The sequence below is a fragment of the Echinococcus granulosus genome (genome assembly GCF_000524195.1).
Source record: "Echinococcus granulosus chromosome Unknown EG_S00006, whole genome shotgun sequence".
NCBI lineage: Eukaryota > Metazoa > Platyhelminthes > Cestoda > Cyclophyllidea > Taeniidae > Echinococcus > Echinococcus granulosus.
Genome location: NW_020170386.1, coordinates 1,085,283 through 1,108,159, shown reverse-complemented (window position 1 = coordinate 1,108,159; position 22,877 = coordinate 1,085,283). Strand labels below are relative to the sequence as shown.

The 22,877-nt window shown below is 41.4% G+C and overlaps 5 protein-coding genes across 5 annotated transcripts; 2 read left to right on the top strand and 3 right to left on the bottom strand. All coding sequences in view use genetic code 11, as the record gives it.

Annotated features, from left to right (window-relative positions):
- Nucleotides 1-310: 310 nt before the first annotated feature.
- On the top strand, nucleotides 311-1,398 carry EGR_01624 (60S ribosomal protein L4; the record flags this gene model as incomplete). Its single annotated transcript, XM_024490873.1, has 2 exons — nucleotides 311-1,216; nucleotides 1,252-1,398. 2 exons carry the CDS (start codon nucleotides 311-313, stop codon nucleotides 1,396-1,398), a joined length of 1,053 nt encoding a protein of 350 aa, XP_024354738.1.
- A 6,087-nt stretch (nucleotides 1,399-7,485) lies between these two features.
- Nucleotides 7,486-8,461, bottom strand: EGR_01623 (Ubiquitin-conjugating enzyme E2 H; the record flags this gene model as incomplete). Its single annotated transcript, XM_024490872.1, has 6 exons — nucleotides 7,486-7,613; nucleotides 7,819-7,947; nucleotides 7,974-8,026; nucleotides 8,072-8,186; nucleotides 8,227-8,303; nucleotides 8,409-8,461. The coding sequence occupies 6 exons, from the start codon at nucleotides 8,459-8,461 to the stop codon at nucleotides 7,486-7,488; spliced, it is 555 nt and encodes a 184-aa protein (XP_024354737.1).
- Nucleotides 8,462-11,477: 3,016 nt separating this feature from the next.
- EGR_01622 (CCR4-NOT transcription complex subunit 3) lies at nucleotides 11,478-14,451 on the bottom strand (the record flags this gene model as incomplete). The annotated part of the gene is made up of 3 exons (XM_024490871.1): nucleotides 11,478-11,906; nucleotides 12,447-14,015; nucleotides 14,374-14,451. The coding sequence occupies 3 exons, from the start codon at nucleotides 14,449-14,451 to the stop codon at nucleotides 11,478-11,480; spliced, it is 2,076 nt and encodes a 691-aa protein (XP_024354736.1).
- A 673-nt stretch (nucleotides 14,452-15,124) lies between these two features.
- Nucleotides 15,125-15,523, top strand: EGR_01621 (mitochondrial import inner membrane translocase; the record flags this gene model as incomplete). Its single annotated transcript, XM_024490870.1, has 1 exon — nucleotides 15,125-15,523. One exon carries the CDS (start codon nucleotides 15,125-15,127, stop codon nucleotides 15,521-15,523), a length of 399 nt encoding a protein of 132 aa, XP_024354735.1.
- Nucleotides 15,524-16,213: 690 nt separating this feature from the next.
- Nucleotides 16,214-20,705, bottom strand: EGR_01620 (F-box/LRR-repeat protein 2; the record flags this gene model as incomplete). The annotated part of the gene is made up of 7 exons (XM_024490869.1): nucleotides 16,214-16,334; nucleotides 16,917-17,027; nucleotides 17,490-17,782; nucleotides 17,919-18,059; nucleotides 19,431-19,714; nucleotides 19,999-20,293; nucleotides 20,556-20,705. The coding sequence occupies 7 exons, from the start codon at nucleotides 20,703-20,705 to the stop codon at nucleotides 16,214-16,216; spliced, it is 1,395 nt and encodes a 464-aa protein (XP_024354734.1).
- Between the last annotated feature and the right edge of the window lie 2,172 nt (nucleotides 20,706-22,877).

Below are 22,877 nucleotides of genomic sequence, written 5' to 3'. Positions count from 1 at the left end.
TGTGAGAAAACCACACTTGAGCAAATTTGCAAGTTATCGATCTTATCCGCAAATGCCAAAGTACAAAAGTTTGACAAATAAAAGTTAGCCTTTATCTGCCACGCATAATAAGTTCTCCCCCACAGAAGCAAACGATTTTATTGTTTGTTTGAATCTACTTCAGTCGGTCATTTCAGCCGCTCCTTGGGAAGCGTCGCACGTTGGGATGGTGAGCCGTTCTGAGGTTGCTTATTCTCGTTTTTAGGCTGTTTGCAGGCCGTTGGTCAATGTTTACGATTTGTCTGGTGATTGCACTAAAAATACTGTCAAAATGCCAGCGGTGTTCAAGGCGCCGATGCGTAGTGATGTTTTAAACTTCGTTCATGATAGTTTACGTAAAAATTCGCGTCAACCATATGCTGTGAGCTCCAAAGCTGGCCATCAAACGTCAGCCGAATCGTGGGGTACTGGTCGAGCTGTTGCTCGAATTCCTCGTGTACGTGGTGGTGGTACTCATCGCTCCGGTCAAGGTGCTTTTGGGAACATGTGCCGTGGAGGTCATATGTATGCTCCTACCAAAGTTTGGAGACGTTGGCATCGTCGCGTCAATATCCAACAAAGACGCTTTGCTATGTGCTCAGCTATCGCCGCTACAGGCGTCCCAGCTCTGGTCATGGCTCGTGGACATCGCGTAGACAAGATTCCAGAGCTTCCATTGGTTGTGTCCGGAGACGTCGAAAAGATTAAGAAAACAAAGGAGGCCGTAAAAGTACTAAAGAAACTTAGGGCTTGGTCAGATATTCAGAAAGTCTACCAATCTAAAAGGAATCGTGCGGGTCGTGGTAAAATGCGAAACCGTCGTCATATCATGAAGCGCGGTCCTATTGTTGTGTACAAGAAGGACGATGGAATTACGCGGGCGTTTCGTAACATTCCTGGAGTTACTCTCTTGAACGTAAAATACCTTAATATACTCAAACTTGCTCCTGGTGGTCATATGGGGCGCTTTACCATCTGGACTGAAGGTGCATTTCGTACACTGGACAAGCTGTATGGCACCTGGAAAACTGGCAGTACCATGAAGAATGGTTTCCATTTGCCTTCATCCAAGATGACCAATACTGATCTTAATCGTCTTCTAACGTGCCGTGCCATTCGTAATGTACTTCGTCCTAGGCGAATGGATCATCAACGAAAACGCTCCCACGTCAAAAAGAATCCCCTTAAGAACATGCAGGTATGCTTTTGTCTTCGCTGTTTTCATTCATTTAGGTTCTTATCAAACTGAATCCGAACGCCATCTCTGAGCGCAATGCGCGTATTGGCCAACAAAGGGCTGCTTTGAGGCGGAAGAATGCAAAATCGAAGTCGGCTCCTCAAAAGGCGATAAAGGAGGAAAAGAAAGATGTTAAAGCGTAATCTTGCTAATAAATTGTTTGTGGTGCGCTTGCTTTTTTTTTGGTGTTTAGGTCATTCTCTTCTAATGTCAGGGAGGCTTGGTGCTCCTGAATTTCTTTTCTAATACATTAGGTGGTCTTGTAAGGTAATAGCTGGCGTTTGCTTTAGTTTTTACTTTCTACCGGCATTTTACATGTGCAGGTCGGGGTTGTTGTCGGTGGCCATTCCTGCTTGCTGTCATTTATCTCCAAGTACCAAATGCCTACTGTACTAATCGTTCTGAGTAGTTGCGTTTATTTCAGTTGTGTTGAGTCGTTCCCCGTTAGGCGCTGTATTAGTTTCTGAACTTGGTGTTCACCACCCTCCTGGGAAGCAAATTTTATTTTTAAAGCCCTCAGTACGTTCTGCTTTTGTGTGCTATCCATTTAGTGTGTAGAGCCGATTTTACCCGTTCCCGACTCTACGACCGGGGTCTGGTTGTCGGAATCGTAACCTCTCACGGTCGGTGGAAGCATATCATTGATGCCGGTGTTGGTATAGTGTATTCTGCCATGGCGATAAATGCGACGGAGTCGTCACTAGTGTCCCAATTTCTACGCTAATGTTGTAACTCCTGATTATCAAATCTGCTTAACTTCTTGCTTAGTAAGCTAATTTGACATGCTTCGATGATAAGTTTTTTTTCAGTTTTGAAATATTCAGGTGCAATAGCCGGAGCCTTAGATAAATGCTCGATTGCTTCATGTCATGTTGTGCCAGATTACAACGGCTTATGACGTGGCATTGGAATCCCTCCACGAAATGGTAGCGGCCTCTCATGCAGAAGTTCTATGTATTCACGTTGAGTGCCTGTGTAGTTTAAGTAATCAATGTTATTGAAGAATTTGTTGATTGCTGCGAGGTCGTGTATCTTAATATTCCACGAACACATGGGTCGGAGATGCTGTTAATCTCCGATGGGTTATTTCTGTAATGCATACACTGATGACTAACCCTTTGTTGATGAAACGATCTTAAAGTTTGATTCCCAATTGGATTCAAGGAAAAATATTTTTTGTGATAATAAAATGTCCATCTCTTTAGTGATCACTAAATGTATTACGATTGCCTAAAGCATAAATAATTACCATCCGGAAGTAAACGTGTCATAATAATTAGTTGCGACATAATTCACCTTCACTGAGGTTTCCCAAGTTTTACCTTTCCTTTATTTGAAATGTAACGCACAATTTTCACTGAAGCCGTTAAGGTCCAGTGGAGTAGTTATTGTTTTAACAGTTCTATTTAAAACGGTAAGTAAAGCGAATAACGGACTGTTTAATGACAGTAATTCATTAGCCTCCTAGTTGCCGTCTTGCTTATTTTGTTACACGAATGGAATGGATTCGACCCCAAAATTTATTATGTTTATAACAGATTAAACGATTTCAGAGAAGCATGCTCTCGCTAATCCATGTTTGGATGGATAAGGTCGCACTGGGGGCACACGTCCGCACTTGTACTTTTCACATCACGCACTTCTCTCAACTAAAGCAATGAGCAAGTTCTGTCCTCTTACTGTCACCAGATTTAGTAATCCACTGTGTATTCTGCTGAGGAGCCACATTGCAGTTATTCAGGCACTATTAATAAGGTGTGAAATTTAGGTTTTTTCCTAGGGACGTCACTTCATGCACAATCATTAATATTTTTTTGAGTGTCACTGATTCACAAATAACTAGCACTTGGATCATGATGTAGGGGGAATAAGACGCATCGTAAACCAGGAACATTTTTATTTGAGCTTTTATTGCAATCATCTTGATCTGAGAACTTAGTCGCCGTGGCAGCATGCTGTGATGTTCGTCAAGTGTAGTGTAAAAGTGCAAATTTGCACTTGGCAAGTGCAAATGTACGTATAGTGGTTAATGTACGTACGTAACTCCAGCAACTGGGGCTATATGGCATTAGATTTATGCTCTAATGCGATGGATACAACTCGCTTTATGCTGGCTTGAAAGAGCGCGAGTAAAGAAAATTTATCTTGAGTGGAGTCACTCCAACCCAGTGGAGAATAACAGCCCACTTTATAGGCAGAACGATGTAATTATCATGATGTTAAGTGATGTCTCAGGCAAAATGTCATGTATTCCGGTTTTTGGAACTATTAAGGTGGTGCAGATGGGAAATATAGTTGACCTGAGGCACACATTCTCCCAAATAAGTGTATCTCATCTGTTAAAACGACATTTGGCCCTTAATATGCTTTGTTTCATATTAAAGAAAATGCGACATGATATTATGTCCCAAACTCACATAAAGATCGAATTATAATTTGGGTTTGTAATATTTCATTTAACCAACTCGACGCTTATCTGGCATCGAGTATGTTAGTGCATCTAGTAGTGCAGTCTTCTCCAGCTTATTTTCCAATTATTGTTGCCTCATTTCAACAGTAAAATCAGCTTTAATGTCCATTTTCTGCAATTAAATCACTTAGCAGTTGCTGCTAGCAACGTTCAACAAGCATTGTTCAAATTGACTCAGCTTGAAATGCGAATGATGGGTAGCACTGCTTCTTAAGGTACCAACAAATGCATTATGCGAGTCCACCCTCCCGTCTTGAACTTGTAACGACTCCCTTGAGTCAGTCGCCGAGTACCTTGAAGAAACCCATGTTTAAGTTGCTCGGATCTAACGTAAAACCCCTGCTTTACATTTCACCATCTATAAAGTTACTGAATAACTGTAGTGCAAAATGGTTCGGTTTAATTGCCCAAAAATTGCATAAAATTTCCAGATCCCCTGAGTTTTGTCTTGATTGTAGTCGTAAAGAGCGCCTTTGCAGATCTAGGCTAATGTAAAAAATAGTCTTATATACCCTTATTGGTGAAAAATGTGCTGATAAGCAAAAACAGCACACGAATGTTTGTCTTGTCATTCTGTTAAATTGCTTCGAGCCTACTTTCATTAAGTCGCTCCACACCTTCTTACCCATAATATATTACGATATACTTGCACTCTTATTTTCGGCTATGTCAAGTGTTCTTAATCAGAAACTCAGTTTCTTTTGTTTGCAGAATGGAAACACTTCTACGAAATGTCGCAACTCAAGCTACAGACCTTTCTGAACCAGATCAGAAAACTTTACCGTTATGCAGCGCGCCTCTTTTCACGGCACGAACCTGACTCTGTCAGGCAAGTACTTGTGTAACCGCTATCAATTTTTACTTAAATACTTTGTAAAATAACACATGACCAGACAGAAAAGGAAATTTGAGCCCCAAACCTCAGTTAAATTCATTCTTCTTTACATATCTTGTTTAAGCTTGAGAAGCAGAAAAAATCAGTAAATAGCTTTGAATCACAAGTCATATTTGATTCATTGAGATTACTTCACCCAAATGCGAGCAAACGAACGTTTTTTGCATTGAAACCTCGTAAAAGCGAGGTCCCTAGGCCTTATGTGCGTAATATGTGGAGTACGCTTGGCACTACCCAAGAATTCATCTGCATAATTACAAATCAACGAATAAATAGAGTCTGATTTCACAAGGCACCTGCAGGATAGCCAGAAACATCAGCTAACACAATTGGGGATAGGATGTTTTTTTGACAAAGTGGGAAGGACGGTGCCCTGTTTAACCTCATCACGCAAAGACAAGTGTTTTAAGGGGTGGAGAAAATACTTCTTTTGTGCAAGTGTCAAAGCGCAAAAAAAACTTGTACTTTTCGAATTAGTTAAACGTTGCTTGGATCTGGAACACCTGAGGCATTCTGAACCTCATAAAGCTGGAGGAAAGTTAAATGCGTCTATAGGCTTTAACTTTCCACGAAATAAAATAGGGTAGATTGGTGTCTTAATGACCGATCATGTCAGTCGATTCACAGTTATGAGAAGTCGTGCAACTAAGCAACTATGATGAAAAGACTAAAGTGACCCTCCTATAGCTTAGACTCTTTTCAAAAGTGAAGCAAGTATGTAACGTAGTTTATGGTAATTCTTAATTCGGGACAATACGAAAAGAGATTTGGAGTTCACTCGAAGTCCAAAGACTAGTAAGAAATGAAACAAAAGAACTTCAGTTTGCGTCATCTCTCGTTCACATTATGTTGCTGTCATGTTTTCATTTTTTTTAGATTGAAAATAAGAATTATAACCGAGCAAATTTGAGCACCACCAGCAAGCTCAAATTCGAATCTCTTATAAACGTACACTAGATAAGGATACATCTAATCAACCCCATTTAGTTAACAAAGCAGACATGATTGCGGCCCTTTGTCCACAGCCTCCCAATGATTCACTTTCCTCTAAATATGCGGGTCTATTTTATGGGAAACTAGGACCCTGAGGCGAGGAAAATAAACGTTTTTGTGGGAATCACAGAGACGTTGTATGGCATTTTTTGCATTTTGATTGCTATCGCTGTAGTCGTAGACGGAGAGGAGATGACGATGTCGCAGGCCCAACAACGAGATTGAAATTAGTAGCAAAAGCAAATGTGATCCGGCAGTCCATTTGGTTTACATGACCCTCAATTTCGCGTTTGAACAAGTATGTTCACATGTGCGCACGCAAAGATGGGAAAGGTGTACACGACGTGGGTGCGGGACGCATATGCGCAAGTTGATAACTTAAACCATCACTACTACCACCGTCACCACAGGACGCTGACAACGCGACGCTATAGGAAATATGCTACGTAAAGCATTTAGCCCAGCATTTCATTCCAAATAAACAAGTGCCCAATTTCTTTTGTGGGCAACTTCATTACCTCGCCTTAATCTGGTGTGCTCCTAGCACGCCGTTCTCCATATTTAAGGGCCACAGCCTGTGCGAACCCGGGTGCTTGTGTGAGCATTTTCAAGGCAGCTGGATGTTCCGCGCGGGAACCAAATAGCATCCTACCATTAATCGCTTCTTCACTGCAAGGGTAAAATTGTGAGGCCCATGGACAAAACAAAACGGAAATATTTTTAATATTGAATCATGCACGTAATGACAACAGTGAATTCACTGACTGAGCACAAAAAGGAGTGCAACCAATTGAGCAGGTTTCTGCTGGATTACCAAACCAGTGGTCTACTTTGCAAATTAAAATACATTACTAGGCATGGGTCTGAAGCGATTTGCGGCCAAAAAATTACGCAACTTTATTTCTGTAATTATTGGGTAGATGGTTTGGACGCCATTTTATCAGGGGGTCACGATGTAGGCAATGTGAGGTTAACTTTTCATCACATCTGAAACACCAAGCTTTCTGGGAAGTGTCATTTTCACTGTGCCAGCTATTGAACTGACTTCGTGTAGGCGGCTCGTATTACCTTAATTCATACAGCTATATCACCGATTCTGAATATTTCCGATTTCTTGTCCATCAACATCTTCACAGCCACCGCACACCCCATGAATGCACTTGCGCGTCAGACATCCAGAAAACGCATCAATCTGCTTCACTAAAAGGACCCATTCATTGGAATTCCAGACTACCAGATCATGTACTCACCACTTTTGGAAGGAAATCGGACCACTTTTGCCGTTAAAAGTTAAAGGCAAACATTGCGACCACTTTGGTCTATCTGAACACGCAACAGCGACCAGATGTTAGTCGTATCAAAGGATTTTAAAACCAGCCCCATCAGTGTTTTCAAAGCAGTAAACAAAACCGGCGTGACGAGGAGCACGTAAGCACACAGCATCACAGACGACCATTTAATGTTTAAAGACCATGTATTAGTATTCTTAAGAAAAAAACCACGACCCCCCCAGGCACGTGAACAAGAAGCTCACGATCAGTGGACGATGATGAGAGGTAGAACTCGTGAATACCGCCTGTGAGACCGTAAGCATGATCATCTCTCGACTTACGCGAGTCGGGTTTCTAAGACTGAGAAAAGGAGAGCAGAAGCATTGGTGAGCTGAAAGTTGGTAAAACAACTACCTTCGAGGCCACTTCGAAATAAATATTATTGGGTAGGGGAGAATGAAAGGCAAGAGGAAGCAAGGGTCAATGTACACTTGGAGAATGCAAATACGAAACAACAGCCAGTAGTAAATAAATAGGGTGAAGGGGTCTACATGTTAAATGAAAGAATATAAGTAACTTGTGAAACCACATAATCGATAGGCTAGAGCTCCATATCTCGAGCCTCGTCTTCGGAATAATCTGACATTGAACTCTCATCGTCTGAACTTGATTCTGCTCCACCTTCCTCGGCTTTCAGAGCCTCCTCAGTTGCAAAGCGCTGAACATACTCTGAGGTGAACAGAATCGGGAAGTAAATGACTGGAAGACGAAATATTCACACAAGATAATCAATCAAACGCGTTTCATAAAACAGTAATGTGGAATCCAAGATGATAAGATGGGAAAACTTTCACCAAAGAAAATATCATAAAAGACAAATACGTTCATTGATAAAGGTGAAGGAATGCACTTAAGACTTGGGAATGCAACAAACCTTTCACTTTTGAAACATAATCCATTGGCTTGTACATAAAAAGTGAAGCAGCATCACTATTTAGAGGATCCGTAGGGTTCGGATAGGCCAAGAGTTGAGGCAGAAAAGATTCAAAAATATTAGTAAGATCTACGAATAAAAAAATGAAGCCTTACCGTAAACAGCCGACCACTGCTGGTTAATTACATCCAAGCAAACAGTCCCAGACCTAAACGTAATGGGATGCAGGAGGTTTTGATAATACTAAACATACGCTTCATCAATATTTGGATGAAATATTTTATTCATGAACCCTATAGAGGGTGACTTGAAAGGATATCGTTCCGGAAGCTCAACCCGGACTTTCCATATTCCACCTTCATAGGGTGCTATGATTGAAAAAGTATTAGGGGAAAAATTGCACATTACTTTCAGGAGGACCATTAAACTTCACCATCAGTTCATTGAGCCCACCGAGGACAGTGACTTCATACTTACTTTCGATTCTGGGACAGAAAGCCGCAGCGATAAAACAATAACCGACAAAGGTAACAAAATACATAACTGAGAATTTCTGATTTGAACATCCAAGGATAACCTCAGCAACGTACAATTTAACGACATCAGTATCCATTCGCTTTTTTCCTGGACCCGGCGAAGACATTTCGAATCCAGAGACCTGAGGGCAAAATCGAAACCAAACAATCAGCTGAGCGACTGACCTAGAAATGAAATCGAAACTGGAAATGATCGTTAGTTGAAGGTCAGGCCGATAGTCTAAAGCTTTGTATGAATTCAAAATCGCGGAAGTAATTAGAGGTTTATTAAAATAACAACCTGCCAGTTTCCAGAACGTCACACGCCAATAGACCATTAAGGTGATATTAATAAGGGGTAAATTTTGATTTCTCTCGTTCAATAAAGTGGTGATTACATCGAAAGTCTAGCGGCGAAAGCTGTGGGCCGTTCAAAGTCACAAAATGAATGCTTTTACACCTCATAGATGATTTTAGGTACTGTTGCAGCAATCGGAAGAAGAGTTTAAAAATTAGCAGTTAAATTAAATGTGTAGATTGGGTAAAATATAATGCATGATTTTCGAGGTATGGTCCTTCACACATTTTGACCGTGTATCGTGGTGCCTTCACTGTTCCCTCTTTCCGCCTCAGATTTCAGACTCTTGTATCTAAAGGAGTGGCTACTCAAAGGTAATCCTTCACTGTTCCCTCTTTCCGCCTCAGGTTTCAGACTCTTGTATCTAAAGGAGTGGCTATTCAAAGGTAATCTCTATCTTGCAGAATTGGAATTTAATAAAGCATAAGAGATCTATAGAGCATGAGTTTTCGTCTTCTCCCGGGGAACCGGTGGCATCAGCTCCGCTTGGGGTTATTGTAGTTTGACCGTTTGCCACTTAAAGGGCATATTTTAACGAGCATGCATTGCAATGTTATCAACGCGCTTCCCGGAAAAAGGCATTTCGCCTTTACCCCTCCAAAGATTTATACAAGAATTTCCATCCAAATATACTGAATTTAGCAAATTTGCCATTTAGATATTGTGCAGCGCTCTGAGTCTCCCAGAAGCGCTGAAGCTGCTAGCATGCCAAAAGAAGCACAATTTGCAGAGACTTAAGTGCCCATGTAATCAAACACAACATTAAACAAACTACCAATGCATCACAATTGTAAGTGCTCAATGACCAAGATACGGAACACTGCCTTTTGACATCTGTGTGCCATTTGCACTGTAATCAGTGTATTTGAATGCCGATGCGACACTTATCATGCATTCTTAACCTAATTACGTGTTCATAATTCATAAAATTGGTAGATTTAAAACGGTACGAGAAATGAGCTGCTTCGTCAATCTCAAAGCGCAGGTGCAACCGCAGCGCTCAAGCCGTTCCAAAAAGCAATGGAACAGTTCCTTTACCCCCCATGAAGGTGCGATGAGGTTGAGGGTGCGCAAGCATATGCTTCAAAAAAAACACCTTGCTCCTCCCGAGCTTCATATTCCCTTGGTGTCGTCCTCGACTCTTCCCATGATTGTAAAAAATCAAATACTTCAAAACTATCTGCAGAGTAGGAAAAATTAATACAAGGTGGTTTTTCCATCACAGCGAGAAGACTGATGGTGGCGGTCCATCTTACACTTTGTTGGATCATCCAGTCCTGTCCTATTTGCAGAAAGCATTGCAAGCATTCAGAGTCTTGGTAGTTCTTAAAGCTGATCAGGTTATTACAAAGAGAGCAGTAGGTATGAAGACCACTGTTCATTACTGCGCCACTCAATAGAGTGACTTCACAAGGCTGGATTCGGTATTGACTCCCGCGTGCGCTTTCGTTGGCATTTCGTTGTTTAACAAAAGCCTACGCGTCACTCTTAGCTTCTGCGAATGCTGGGACAGTATTATCAGTAAATACTGTAACAATAGTTACTCTTTTTAAATAATGCCTAAAATATTAATATTGCATACAATTATTCTATAATTCCGAATAGAGCAACAAATTTTCTGCCGTTTGGTAATGCAGTTAACAATTGATAATCATTTTTGGAATAATAACGCTGAACTTCGAGTCCGCTATTAAGTTCCTGATTTATTAAAAAAGGTAAATGTCAACGGCATTAAACCTGGAGATCCACCTTTGCTTGAGGGAGATTTCAGTGATCTTGCACAACTATTTAATTGAAGTTTCCAGATACGAAAGCGAATGGATGACGAACAAGTCGTATGTCATGAAAAAGCTTGGAAGTATTCCATAAAACCTACTTTTCCAAATACCTTCAGAATATGCAAATAAGCCGTAGGACTTTCAACTAGGGACGCATAAAAGTAACCACATGTGCCGCGATTACGTCAGGTAAGCGAAAAAACACCATCACCTTGAGTCCACCGTTTGGCTACTTTGACAAACTTATGCACTCTGCACCATCAAAACTGGTTTTCAAATTCACTTTGATCGTCAGCAGTATGGTTGTCTGCGAACTGGCTGTAAAGGCGTTCCAAGGATTGTACCTTCTCACCTCCGCTGTCAACAAGATCCAAGACTATCATCCAAATGATATTCGTACACCTTAAGCCTAAAACTCCCACATGACAAAGGTCCATTCGTGTCATGGGGAAAACAAAAGCAATGTAATATATTATAAGACTACTAACCCCCGACACCATCCCCTAGCCCTCTTAGGTGAAGGCACATTCAAAACCCACGAAACCACACATCTCGCACTGCGTCCAATTTGTTAAAATTTGTTCTAAAAACGCATATACTTGAAGTAACTTCGAGTACTTTGATGGAGCACGATACGAAAGCGGCGAGGCTACGATAAACAGATATATGATGGAGCGTTTGGAAACGAAGAATCACAATCATTTCAAGTATCGAGAACATATGCCTATGATCGACCTAAGTCCGAGCTTTGAATAGAAGAAACGATTAGCACTACCACCACAAGCCGAAGTAAATAAGGGCATGTGTACGTACATTTTATAGTTCACTGCTACAAAAGAAAGACATTTTGAAAAATTGTAAAATTACAACTGAGAGTGGTTCCGAGGAAAAACACGCCCAGGATCTGTACACTGTTAAACACAGTCAGTACTAATATGTAAAGACTTAAACCTGACATAGCAGACATATGTATAAGTAGATTAAAAAGCGCCCCAGAGAGTGCGCAATCTATAAATCATTGTCCTCAAGAAAGCTATAGAGGAAAACAAACTCGTCCTTCTTCCGCTGGCTCATGGTTTCGAAATCGTAGAATACGTAGGCACCCGATTCAAACTCTTCGGTGATTTGTTTAGGCTCTTCGTTACGCTGGAACCAGTACATATATTTGGTGTGAAAGCGCCATGACATGCGCTTGAGCGCCTTTGCCGCAAAGTATTGGGCTCTTGTGCCCTCGAAATAGTAGAAAATGAAGAAGAGTGTCTGTGCGTCCATCTTCATGTAGTACTCTTCCAGGTCGTGCCCCTTGAATGGCTCCAGCGGAAAAAAGCTGGGCACATTTATTGGCCGCTTCGTGACGAGCATACGCGATTTAAAAATGTCGGTGGGCAGAGGCGAACGTCGGAAGGCAATCTCTAGCGCTTGCAACTGAGCTCGAAGCTGTAAAACCACATTGATAAAAAAATTATTGATGTTAGATGAAAAACAAGCATCTTTCTTAACTCAAAACGGTTCATGAAGTCAGATAAGTTAGGCTTTTAATAAGACCTGCAACGACGTCGCACAAGTGGCAAAGCCACTTGCGATCTGCATCAATTGGATTTGATAACTAATCACCGCCCGGTTTTATTCGATTTTAAACTCCAAAAAAAGGGTTTTGCAAAGGCTTTTCATAACCAGCCAAACAATCATAATGGGAAAATGGGTACCCACGATATACGTTTTTAAAGCCCTTCTGAAGGCAGCATTAAAAAAGTAAACTTAGGATAAGAAATTTACGAAAAAAAAACGTGCAAACAATTACATATGCGCCAAATAAGAAACTAAGCACTACTGAAATGGATCAAGATTGACAGTGCCTAAATCCAGTTTTTACTGGTAATAAAGGCAATGAAATATCCTTAGTAAGTTACGATAATATACGGAATTGTGGCTATGACTTTCCCAGAATAAAAAATAAGGTACGTTAAGATGCCTAACCTCTGGGGGAAGCGTACGCTGCTTATCCAGATGTTGATTACGAAAAGGTGCTAAAGCATCACGGGGATGGACGAGAACGAAAGGAGCAGGGGAAGGTCGCTGCTCCTGCTGCAGTTTACTCATAGCTGGGGCAACATTAGCAGTAGTCAAAGCTTGAGAGGTAGATGCGGAGGACTTAGAAGTGACCGAATTAAGTGAGACTGAAGTCAAAGGCGGTGCAACGGAAACAGACACCACATCCACAGCAACAGATGGTGTATGAGTGGGAGATGGAAGCTTGATTATCGAAACAGCAGAATCGCTACTTTGGGCCCTCTCCTTGGCTTCTTCGACCTTCCGTTTTTCATTTTTAGTAGGAGTCGCAGACGAAGAGGAGATGACAGTTTTGGGATCAAATTCATATTGCTGGTGTAGTTCCTTCTTAGACTTATCCTTTTTTAAATCTCCAGCCACTTTCGCGTAGTTTTCACGATGAATCGGAGCAGAATCGGGAATGGGAACTGTTAGTCGATCAAATTCCGGTTTTATGGCTTCAGGTTGCTGGTGCTTGGCAGCAGCACCTGCAAAAGATTTCTTATTCGATGAAGGTGTGGCAGTGGAAGACCCAGGCAAGTGGAAGGAAGAAGGGAGCGTTTGGTTAACGGATGCAGAAGCAGGCTGTGATTTAGCACTCTTTTCCTTCTTCTCCTTTACCGGAGTGCTAGTAGAGGACAGGGAAGTAGGGTTGAATATGCACTTCTCCTCTAAAGAGGTCTTCGGCCGCTCGCGGGAGGAGGCGTTCGAGGAAGTAGAAGAACCAGGAGGCAGAGAAGAGCTAAATAGTGTTGGATCGTCGTCATTTCCAGCTTTTGTGGCGGTCGAAAGAGCGACTGGAGAATTTAAATCGTAATCGAGAAATCCCGGTGCAACCAAAGCATTTGGCGTCACGACCGAACCATCTCCTATATCTTCCAAATGCATATCCTCGTACAAGGACCGATAATCCTCCATGCTAACATCATCGATTGATTCAATGACATATTCAATAGGATCCTTTAGCGACCGAACTTTTGAACAATCAAGACGTTCGTTGTCTAAATGCCGCATGACCGTTTCAAGCTTTTCGATGTGATACGCACAAAACTCCAGCTTTTGCTTTTTCTCCTCCAAAAGGGCTGCTTTCTCCTTATCAACACGTTTCTTTTTACCCGTAGTGGATAACGTTTCTAGGTCATACTCGTACCTTTCTGACTTAGTTTGCAAAGCAGAAATTGATTGCTTTAGCCACTCATCAAGCTCTTCTTTTTCTTTTTGCAATGGGTCTTTTTTAGCATCAGCAGAAAGGAGCCCTTCTTTCGAATAAGCTTTAGTTTTCGTTTCCTTTTCGATGACTTTGAACCTTTCCATATCCATTTCGATTAATTTTCGGGCTTCCAACAGTGGTCGCTTATCCTTTATGTCGTTACATGTGTGCCAAGTCTTGATTTGATCCCGGAATCGCTGAAGTCTTTTAATTTCCTTCTTCAAGTCAGCCTCGAACTTCTCCTTCTGGGTTTGATTATTAGAACCTTCAAATTTATCAAGGATTTCCTGGCAAGTTAGAAAAAACCCCAAATTATCACCAAAGTGCATGATAAGGGAGCTGATGATTTCAAAAAAAAGGCAAATAAGTATCGTGACTGAGAAAATTATTGATTGAACCACTGCACCATCAAAAAATAATCACGTGTAAACAGGGCACTATAACATGCTAGTGGCTAAATAAAGCAAGACTGACTTGTAGAAAGAGCAAAAAAGCCTTCAAAACAGACGAATTTGCAATGTGAAAAGATGCTGCGGGCCGAACGCTACAACATTGACAACGCAAAAAAATTTGTGGGTGAAATCAGAAGATCGCAACAAATCTATCAGGCTACCTTCAAATTCAATTCAAACAAAATTGTTTTACCTGAAAGGCGACACGACCTTCCTGCACTCGCTTTAGGGTTCTGTCAATATCACATTGTAGTTTCCTCTTATCTGCCATTTTTCAGACGAACGCACGAATGCAACTTAGGCGCCTTTGGTCTGAGCAATCAAAACAAGCATGGTATTAAAAATGTAATTTAGAAGTTTGCGTTTCTTTTTAAATTCAAAGAGCTGAGCGATTCCATCAATGCCGTTTGTTACAGTTGTTCCGACACAAATCGATTTGTCACAAAGTTCTTGGCACATATAAGAAAATATGCAATGCGCACGTGAAAATGGAATAAACTAGGTTAAAAAATTAATATCTTTTTTAATTAAACAACTGCGTTGCTGCTTTACAAGTGTCTACTGCGGTAATTTCGCTCAACGTTTTCTTTGTCCTGCCTTATTGGTGAGTTTTCAATGTGCAGTTTATTACCATTCTATTTTTCTTAGGAATATGAATAATTCTTCTAGAGATTACCATTTCCGATGTCTTTATTATTGAACAAACCCAACACCACTTCTGCACAATATTTGCACTGCTAGTACTGAAACGCACTGTCACTCAGTTTCCTGAATTGTATTATGTACTTTGCACCGGCCAATCTTTAATCAACTTGAGCCTTTGTTTTTAGACTCTTATCAGGTCTTAGGATTTTTACGACCCTTGTAGCATAGCACGCGACCTGAACCAAGTTGTTTTGCTAAACAACGTCTCTCACCGCGCAGACCTGCTCCGGCTTCAGGTAATGGTGGGTAGCGTTGATCGGCATAAAGTGTTGCGCCTTTTACGCCCCAACTCAAAATGCCCCTTAAACATAGAGGAATATTATGACATCGACAAGAAAGTTGGGAAGCCTGGCTTTAAGACTATTGATGGAAGATTTAATTGGCATTGTACCTGTGTTGCGAGTTACGTGACGGGTTCGTGTGGCTTCTACTTCCGCAAATTTTTGGCGAACATGGATCGGTTCATGCGCCTCGAAGACCCTTCCTCCGATTTCAGCGCCAAATTGACGTTTGAACAATGTTACGCAGAGTTGGCAAATTGCATGAAGAAGTTTCCCGCCTATTACAGGCCAATATTGGAGCAGTTCAACGAATCCCTCAGCGATGTTTTTGACGAGCAAGCCAGTTTTAGCAAGTAACTGTACCTCTCACTTGTGGATGAATAGACTTCTATGTTTCTTGAAATTTCACATTTAGCCTACACATTTCATCACTGAAATGTTAGTCCGTCTGTATCCTTACCTGGGTTTAGACGCATTAAGTTAGGTACCATGTCTTTAAATTTTTGTGCATCCATCAAAGCACTTTAGAGCTTGTGTATCTGGTTCAGATTCTTCAGTAAAGACATTACTCACTGCCCTGACGCCCAGGTGCTTGGATAATTACTGTAGTGTTTCTCCGGGCTTAAAAGCGACGGCCGCCTTACTCATCTTTAGTTTAGTATTAGTGGCGGAAACAGTATAAGAGCTTAAACCAAGCCCTAAAACTGGGAAACAACTGTGGCGGAACCAAAAGGAAACTCACCAACAATGTCGACTCCGTGATGTTTGTACACTCAAGAACGGAGAGTAGCGTGCAAAGAGTAGGTGTACAGAGGTACATGAACAAAAATGAAGAAAAGATGAGAGGATTGGTAAATGAAAGGCTATATTAAGAAATAAATGAATTTGATGGAACGTGAGAGAACTGACTAAGTGTTGGCAAAACCACAATGAAATTCAAGGTGATTTGCCCCTCTTCCAAAATGCAGACTAGCGCACTTTAGTGGGTATTTGGGTGAGAAGGGGCCTACGAGGGCCCAAGTAGACCAAAACTTTTCTTCTATTTTTCTACTTCGTTGTGGGTTTGATGCATTGCGTCTCGGTTTGGATGACCAAGTTGGGGCGCTGATCAAAAAGGAAGTCCCACTTTTTGATCCACGAAAAACCGTAAAGCGATAGGTGCGTAAGCCTGAAAGGATTATATAACTTTGAAAAATGAACTTAGTGTTAGTGCTCTCTTGCTCGGAACAGCCTCGTAGTATCCAGTTAATACACGCTCTAGATCGTCGATAAGCTATGCGTATCAGAGGTAGGCCGAATGAGAATTCGATAATTGGTAAAGCAGCTTGGGTCAATACTGTTGAAATTTTGATAATCCACTAACTTTGGGTGTAATGGGTAAGGCGGACACCAAGCGTATTTAAGGGTAAGGAATAAAAACCGGAATTGGGTAGAGTTACTAGTGGGCATAAAAGGGAGCTAGCTTCATTATAAAACCACTCGAAGGTCGAAACGGTACTCCCCACTAAAAGCGCCCTCAAGCGTATCGGCATAAGTGTTGTAACTGATCTGTAGGATAAGACTGGTCTCCACGCGGTATGAAAGTGCTCATAGCGTCTGTGTAGTGTCAGAGGAAAAACGAAGAATTAGATAGAGTCCCACAAACCCGGCCTGCATTTGAATTTCAGAGGTAGACTTTGGGTTCATAGAACCAGATTTTAAATGTTATTTAGCGACGACAGGGCATGGCATAAATTTAAGCTTAACCTACTTGGGGCAGGAGACGGCTAGTTTCTCAATGGCGTTCGCCGTAATTCGGGGACAAAAGCTGATCCTCAGCGATCTGAGACTGGCCGCTGGGGCGTTCGCCAAACAGAGAAGCCTGTCGGGGAAAAGCAATGACGGTGATAACAGGTGGGCTCTAAAGCCAACAGGGTTTATGGACAAGAGGAGCTGTTTGTACTAGGGGCAGATTTTGAAGGAGTCTAACACTCGAGAAGGCAGGCCCTGAATAAAGGAAACGCATCCCAAAATGAGTATTTCTCGACAGAAATACTGAAAAATCTGCAATAACTAGGGACACAGGACAGACTTTGCAAATGCTCCCGTCTTTATGGCTATGGGTTTAAGACACCGAGTAGACATTGAAGGTGCCGAACTGGACTAAAATGTCTCGGTTGGACGGCAGGATTTCTTGGAACAAAAATGGGCGAGTGATCGGCGTATTGAGCTTAGGAATAAAGGTAAGAGAGTGAAATGGAGAGACTGGAATGCAAGTACCTGAATAAAAGGCAGAAAAGCAAAAGGCTTGAAAGAGCAATGGAGTGGGAGAGTAATGACGCACCCGGTTTCGGTGACGGAAGTGCAGGAGATGTCAAGTTCCTCAAGGAGAGGGCAACTGGTGGCGAGGGCTTGGAGACTGTTGTCGCCGACCACCGCGAGGCCGCAGAGATCAAGCACGCGCAACCGCGGCAGCTGATGCAACATCGTGATTACGCCCTCCTCACGCGTCAGCGAGGACATGTTCGCGAGAACCACCTCCTCCAACAACGGGCACTCTTTTGCCAGCCGCGAGAGAATTGTATCAGTTACCAACTTCTGCGTACCTCGCAGGTCTAACGAAGCCAACAAGGGCAGCTGCAAAATGTCCACAAACCACTAATTAGGAGTCGTGCGTACACACGTCCAGTGGCACTATTCATCCGCATAGCATATTTTAAACTGGAATTAAATAGTAGGTAGTGACATGCTGATACTTTGCTGATAAACAGACCTTCGAAATAAGTTCAAGCAGTCCATTGGAAGACAAATGGTGCAAAAAGCCGAACGCGAGTGCACGTAGGCCGTGGCATTCGCCCAGAGTCGTAAAAATCTTCGAGTTCAAATGAAAGCAGCCGAACAGCTCGAGGCGCTCCTAAAGGCAGAATGGAAGTAAAATTACAAGAATGAAAAGACTTAAGGAGTAGAGCACTTCGACATATATATTGTGATGAAAAAATTGTCCCAGTAATGGCAGTGTAATAGACTGGGTTATAAAAATTCATCAAATAAATTATTTACGTAGATTGGGAAAGTTCCCGTTTAGTCACATTAAATTATAAAAAAGAAGAGCACAGTCGTTCACCGAAAAATAGGGATTCACAAATTTATCTACATTTAAAAAATAGGTTGGATGACAGTCGCCCGAATCACATATTTATGTACAGCATTAATAAGTTATACAAACGTGTAAGCAACCATGGTGACCGATGTATACGCTGCGACTGCAAAAAAGAATACGTAAGCTAAACAATTAGCTTAGAAACAATTTTAGGGAAATTAAATATTTTAGTTTATTGACAAAAGACAATATAAACGAAGAAAACCAATAAAACTCAGATTGATTAATGCAGGTAATTTGAGGTGAATGATGCTCTAATCAAAAGCATTCTTAATAAACGGCCAGCAATTTTGGCACGAAAGGTTTCAATGCCTAATCCAACTTCACTTATTGCACCAATTGATTTCCTTCGATAACGGAATTCTAAAAAAATATAGAAGATTTGGTGATTAAGCAAATTCGTACAACTGAATACCATTTTTTCCTGCTCCCTTAATCATTTAAGATTAATCTTGAACCACTTCCAGCAACACCGTTGAATTAGTTCACCACGAACGCCTAAAGATAGGTTAGGAGTACTATTCTAAACCAACCGTAACGAAATGATCTAGCTAGTGCCGATTTTAGAATAGCCGCCATTCACGTGGAGCTAAAGAACCCAACAATAGGATTGAAGGATTTGGTAGAATATGTGACCGACAATTGGCACAGAAGAGTACCATAACTAGCCTCTGTGATCGACCAACTTGTCACGACACAAATAATGGGCGAAATTATACACTTTTAGTCTGCTTGTCCTAAACAAACCACAATAAAGGTAACTACTAAAAAGTATATTCCTTCATATATAAAGAATATTCGGCAAATATGGTGAAACAAATTTACGAATGAAAGTCAGGCACAACATCAACACTCATAAACAGTCATTGAGAGGACTTTGCCTACAGTAATGTTTACGGTCAAAGATTGTAATTGAATTACGGTACTCGATCATCACTTTATAAAAGGCCAGCTGAAATCATTAAGTTTTATAGAGTAGGATTTTCGGCAATTAACTGTCTGCATAGGGTGCAAAAGATTATGTTTAGCAAAAAACTACTTAATTCAAGTAATTAGCAGAATTTGTGCACACGCATAAACTGAACGCTGATACGAGCACAAGTAGGTATGGGGAGTCGTACATACCAGAGTGTGCTTGTGGTGTCGCACAAGATGCTCGATGGCCGAGTTAGAGATGTGCTGAGCACCATTGAGGAGGAGGGTCTTAAGGGCAACTGAGCCCTCCGCAATGGCGCGCACGGTCTGGTCTCGAACAGTGTGCGCGTAGCTGGCATCGATGTGACAGAGGTTGGGACATCGTAATGTAGACGCCAACAACGGGTAATCACCCTGGAAGGCACCTTTTGAGCAACCAACGAAGGAGAAAGACTCAAGGCCCTCTCCACAGCCCTTGAACAGTTGGTCTATGCCTGAGCCATAAAAACAGTATCAGGAAAGGGTTTCAAAGTCCATTCCTTGCTAACAAATACATGTATGTGCCCTTGTAAGTAGTGTTTTGGCCATTTTAAACTCAAATTAAGTAGCAAAAAAGGGTTAGAAGACTTGTCAATTAGGCAGAACACACGAAAAAAAAATGAGAAAGCAGGCCACCTAACGGTTAGGGTTCTTTCAAAAGCCTATTACCATTGAATGTAAACATTACCAAATAAACTATGCACGGTTTTACAATAAAAAGCGGGACTTGGGAGTGTACCCCAATTGGTGACAGCGTCACCGCGGCAATATGTGAAGTGCAGCTGTCGCGGTTTTTTCCGCCCTATCATTGCCAATCCAGAGTCGGTGAGATGCTGATACCGGTCCAGCCGAATAATACGCCAATTGTAGCGATCTGCGACGATGGCGTTAAATTTACGACAAGTTCTTGCGAGAGAGGCACGATCTGCATAGGGCAGTAGTCGCACAATGCTATGCCACAGCTCAGTGGGAAGTCTAAGCCACCTCAAATCGGAGGCAGTGACGTCCTCACATGATGCTAGACCATTGAGAGACTATCAGGAATAAGCAGATGAAAGGGGTTGGTTAAAATTAAGGAAATAAAATCTCGAAGTAAGTGCAAATATAGAAAAGGGAGCAACGCACAATCACATTTGTCAACTCAGAGGTGAAAAAAGTAACATCAAGGGAGGTTACAAGAACAGGAAGCTGTTGAATCGAAAAATGGACAGTAAGTCTAATGCTTACTTGAGCATTAAGACTGATTTTTACTACATAAAATGAAGGTAATCTACAAAAAAAAACATCGAAACCCACAGAAACACTAGCGGACGAAGGATCGAAGAAATTGGGAACCGTAGATTCTTGCCGTACAGCGTTTCGAAAGGCATTATTCGCATCATTAGCAGTAGGTATTTGTGTAATGCTACCCAAAGAACGCTGCCTTGACTTTCGTCGCCTTCCCATAGGAACTGAATCTACATGCCTTGAAAACGAAGTGCGGACAAGTACAAAAACACACTTGAAGTTCGATTTCCACATCACATACACAGTAATCCAAAATTAGATAACTATCTCGACCATCTGATTGCATAAAGTAGGCTTGCTGGGGCCAATTAAATTGTGAAATGTACCGTTTTGTGATTCAAACATCTGAAGAATAGCATGAGGTCACCAAATTTTGCACTAACTGACCGCAGCATTTAATCAGAGTGTTTGGGATTAATGTCTTGGAAGAGAAGTTAACCAAGAAGTACGCCGGACGTTCCCAAATTTTACAACTCCCATAGCAGAAATTCAAAATATTGAAGCAATTGCGCTGTAATTAGAAACTAAATGAGGTGAAACCAGTGAAAAGCATTACTAGCTATCAACTGGATTCTAGCCAAAGTGTTAGAACTGCACGCAAACACGGAGAGAACGAAGAACAGCTAGGAATTTGATAATACATACCGTGGTTGTTGAAAGTGACGATAAACGGTTCGGTCTGAATAATTCCTTGCATTCCTTTTGTTCGATCCTTTATTACGAAAACCACAAACTTCCCTCTTGTTTTGATTCAATCTTTTATTGAAATTGATAGTGTCAAGCGATTGATGATTAACCAGAAAACTACTTGGTTGCTGTCTTGATAAATCAGTGGAAGCTTGCGATACTGTACTGCAGCCCATGAACAGTTCCGAAAGTTGACTGATGCTCTGACTGACGGATTGAGCATTATGACAGTAAACGGGCAGCGCATTCGTGCTTTGACATGGGACGAAGAATTCCGGGCCCACGTTGAAGAAATAAGGACAATTCAACCGAACTGTCTCACTAATATGCGAATCAGAAGAAAACGAACTACAGGTGGATTTGTCCTCCCAGAGCCTATTTTGAAAATTCCGGTAGAAATTTCGAACACTATCACACGGACCGGAAATGCATCGCTGACGAAGATGCTGTAGAAATTTCGCAGAAAATACGGGCTTACTACTTGGAATAGATGAGAAAGAATAGCTAGCGTTCCCTCTAGACTCGTTTGCCGAATTTTGTAAGTGCGACATTAGGGGTAATTGGCCTTCGCTTACATCTAGCGAACTGGGTATATTCTTCATTGAAATATATGACGTTGATTTCCGACGTAAAGGAACTGCTTGCCCAGATGAAAGGAGAGAGGATTGATTACTATGAATCAACAAATGTTGGTCTTTATCAGGGTCACATGAGGAATAAGAAGCTGTATAGTTAAATCGTCGAAAATTTTGAGGGACGAAGTAGGGAGGCAGAAAGTCACTATTAGAAGAAATATTATTGCCTACCAATAAGCACCCACAGTTAAAACACCAATTTAAGCATAAAAAATTTGGACGTCCGCAGTCGGGGCAGACAGCAAGTACCGTTGCACCTAAGCCAGAGGAAACAGAAGACTGCATCACCCGACACCATAAAACCCAAAATGCTAAATTTGTATGAAATCAGTGGCTTTGTGAGTAGGATGAATTGTGGCGACTTGCGTCTCTGGAGGATTTGTACAAATTTACGCGGAAAAAGTAGGTCAAGTTAGTCCAACCAATCGATGGAAGCTAGGAAGTAAAACTGTGAAGACAATTCCCAAACAGAAATGCCGAAAACCAATCAGCAGCACGATTAAACTGGCCTTTACAAATAAAACTGATGAGTTAAAACAAGATTTGTGATAAGTAATTTGTTATAATATGAAAATAATATCTGTACACTCCACGTAATCGTTAGAAAAGTAATCAAAGCAAAAAAGGTTACAATAAGTGTGAAAAAATAACTATGGTAATTTTTATCAGTGATAAATAAAAAGGAAAATAAGGATTATTTTGCAGTATTCTTGGCCAATTTTAACCTTTCTTACATGCTTACTAATTCGTTTAAAAAAAATTGCATTTAGGATGTTGCTTTTTATTCGCGCTGAGATAACTGAGCATATTGGAAACCATCCCGAAGGTACCGCTTTCTGTTTGGCCTTCATCCCCCTGGAACAAGTGACCAGACAAGAGAGGATTAATTTTATTTTTAAGTGGTTCTTCATTTAGTCCTTCCTCTCCTTCCTTTAAACCTTTCGGTCAAACATACCGATTCGGTTAGGGCATGATCATTAGCAAGCGTTAACAGGTGCGAGTACAGGTT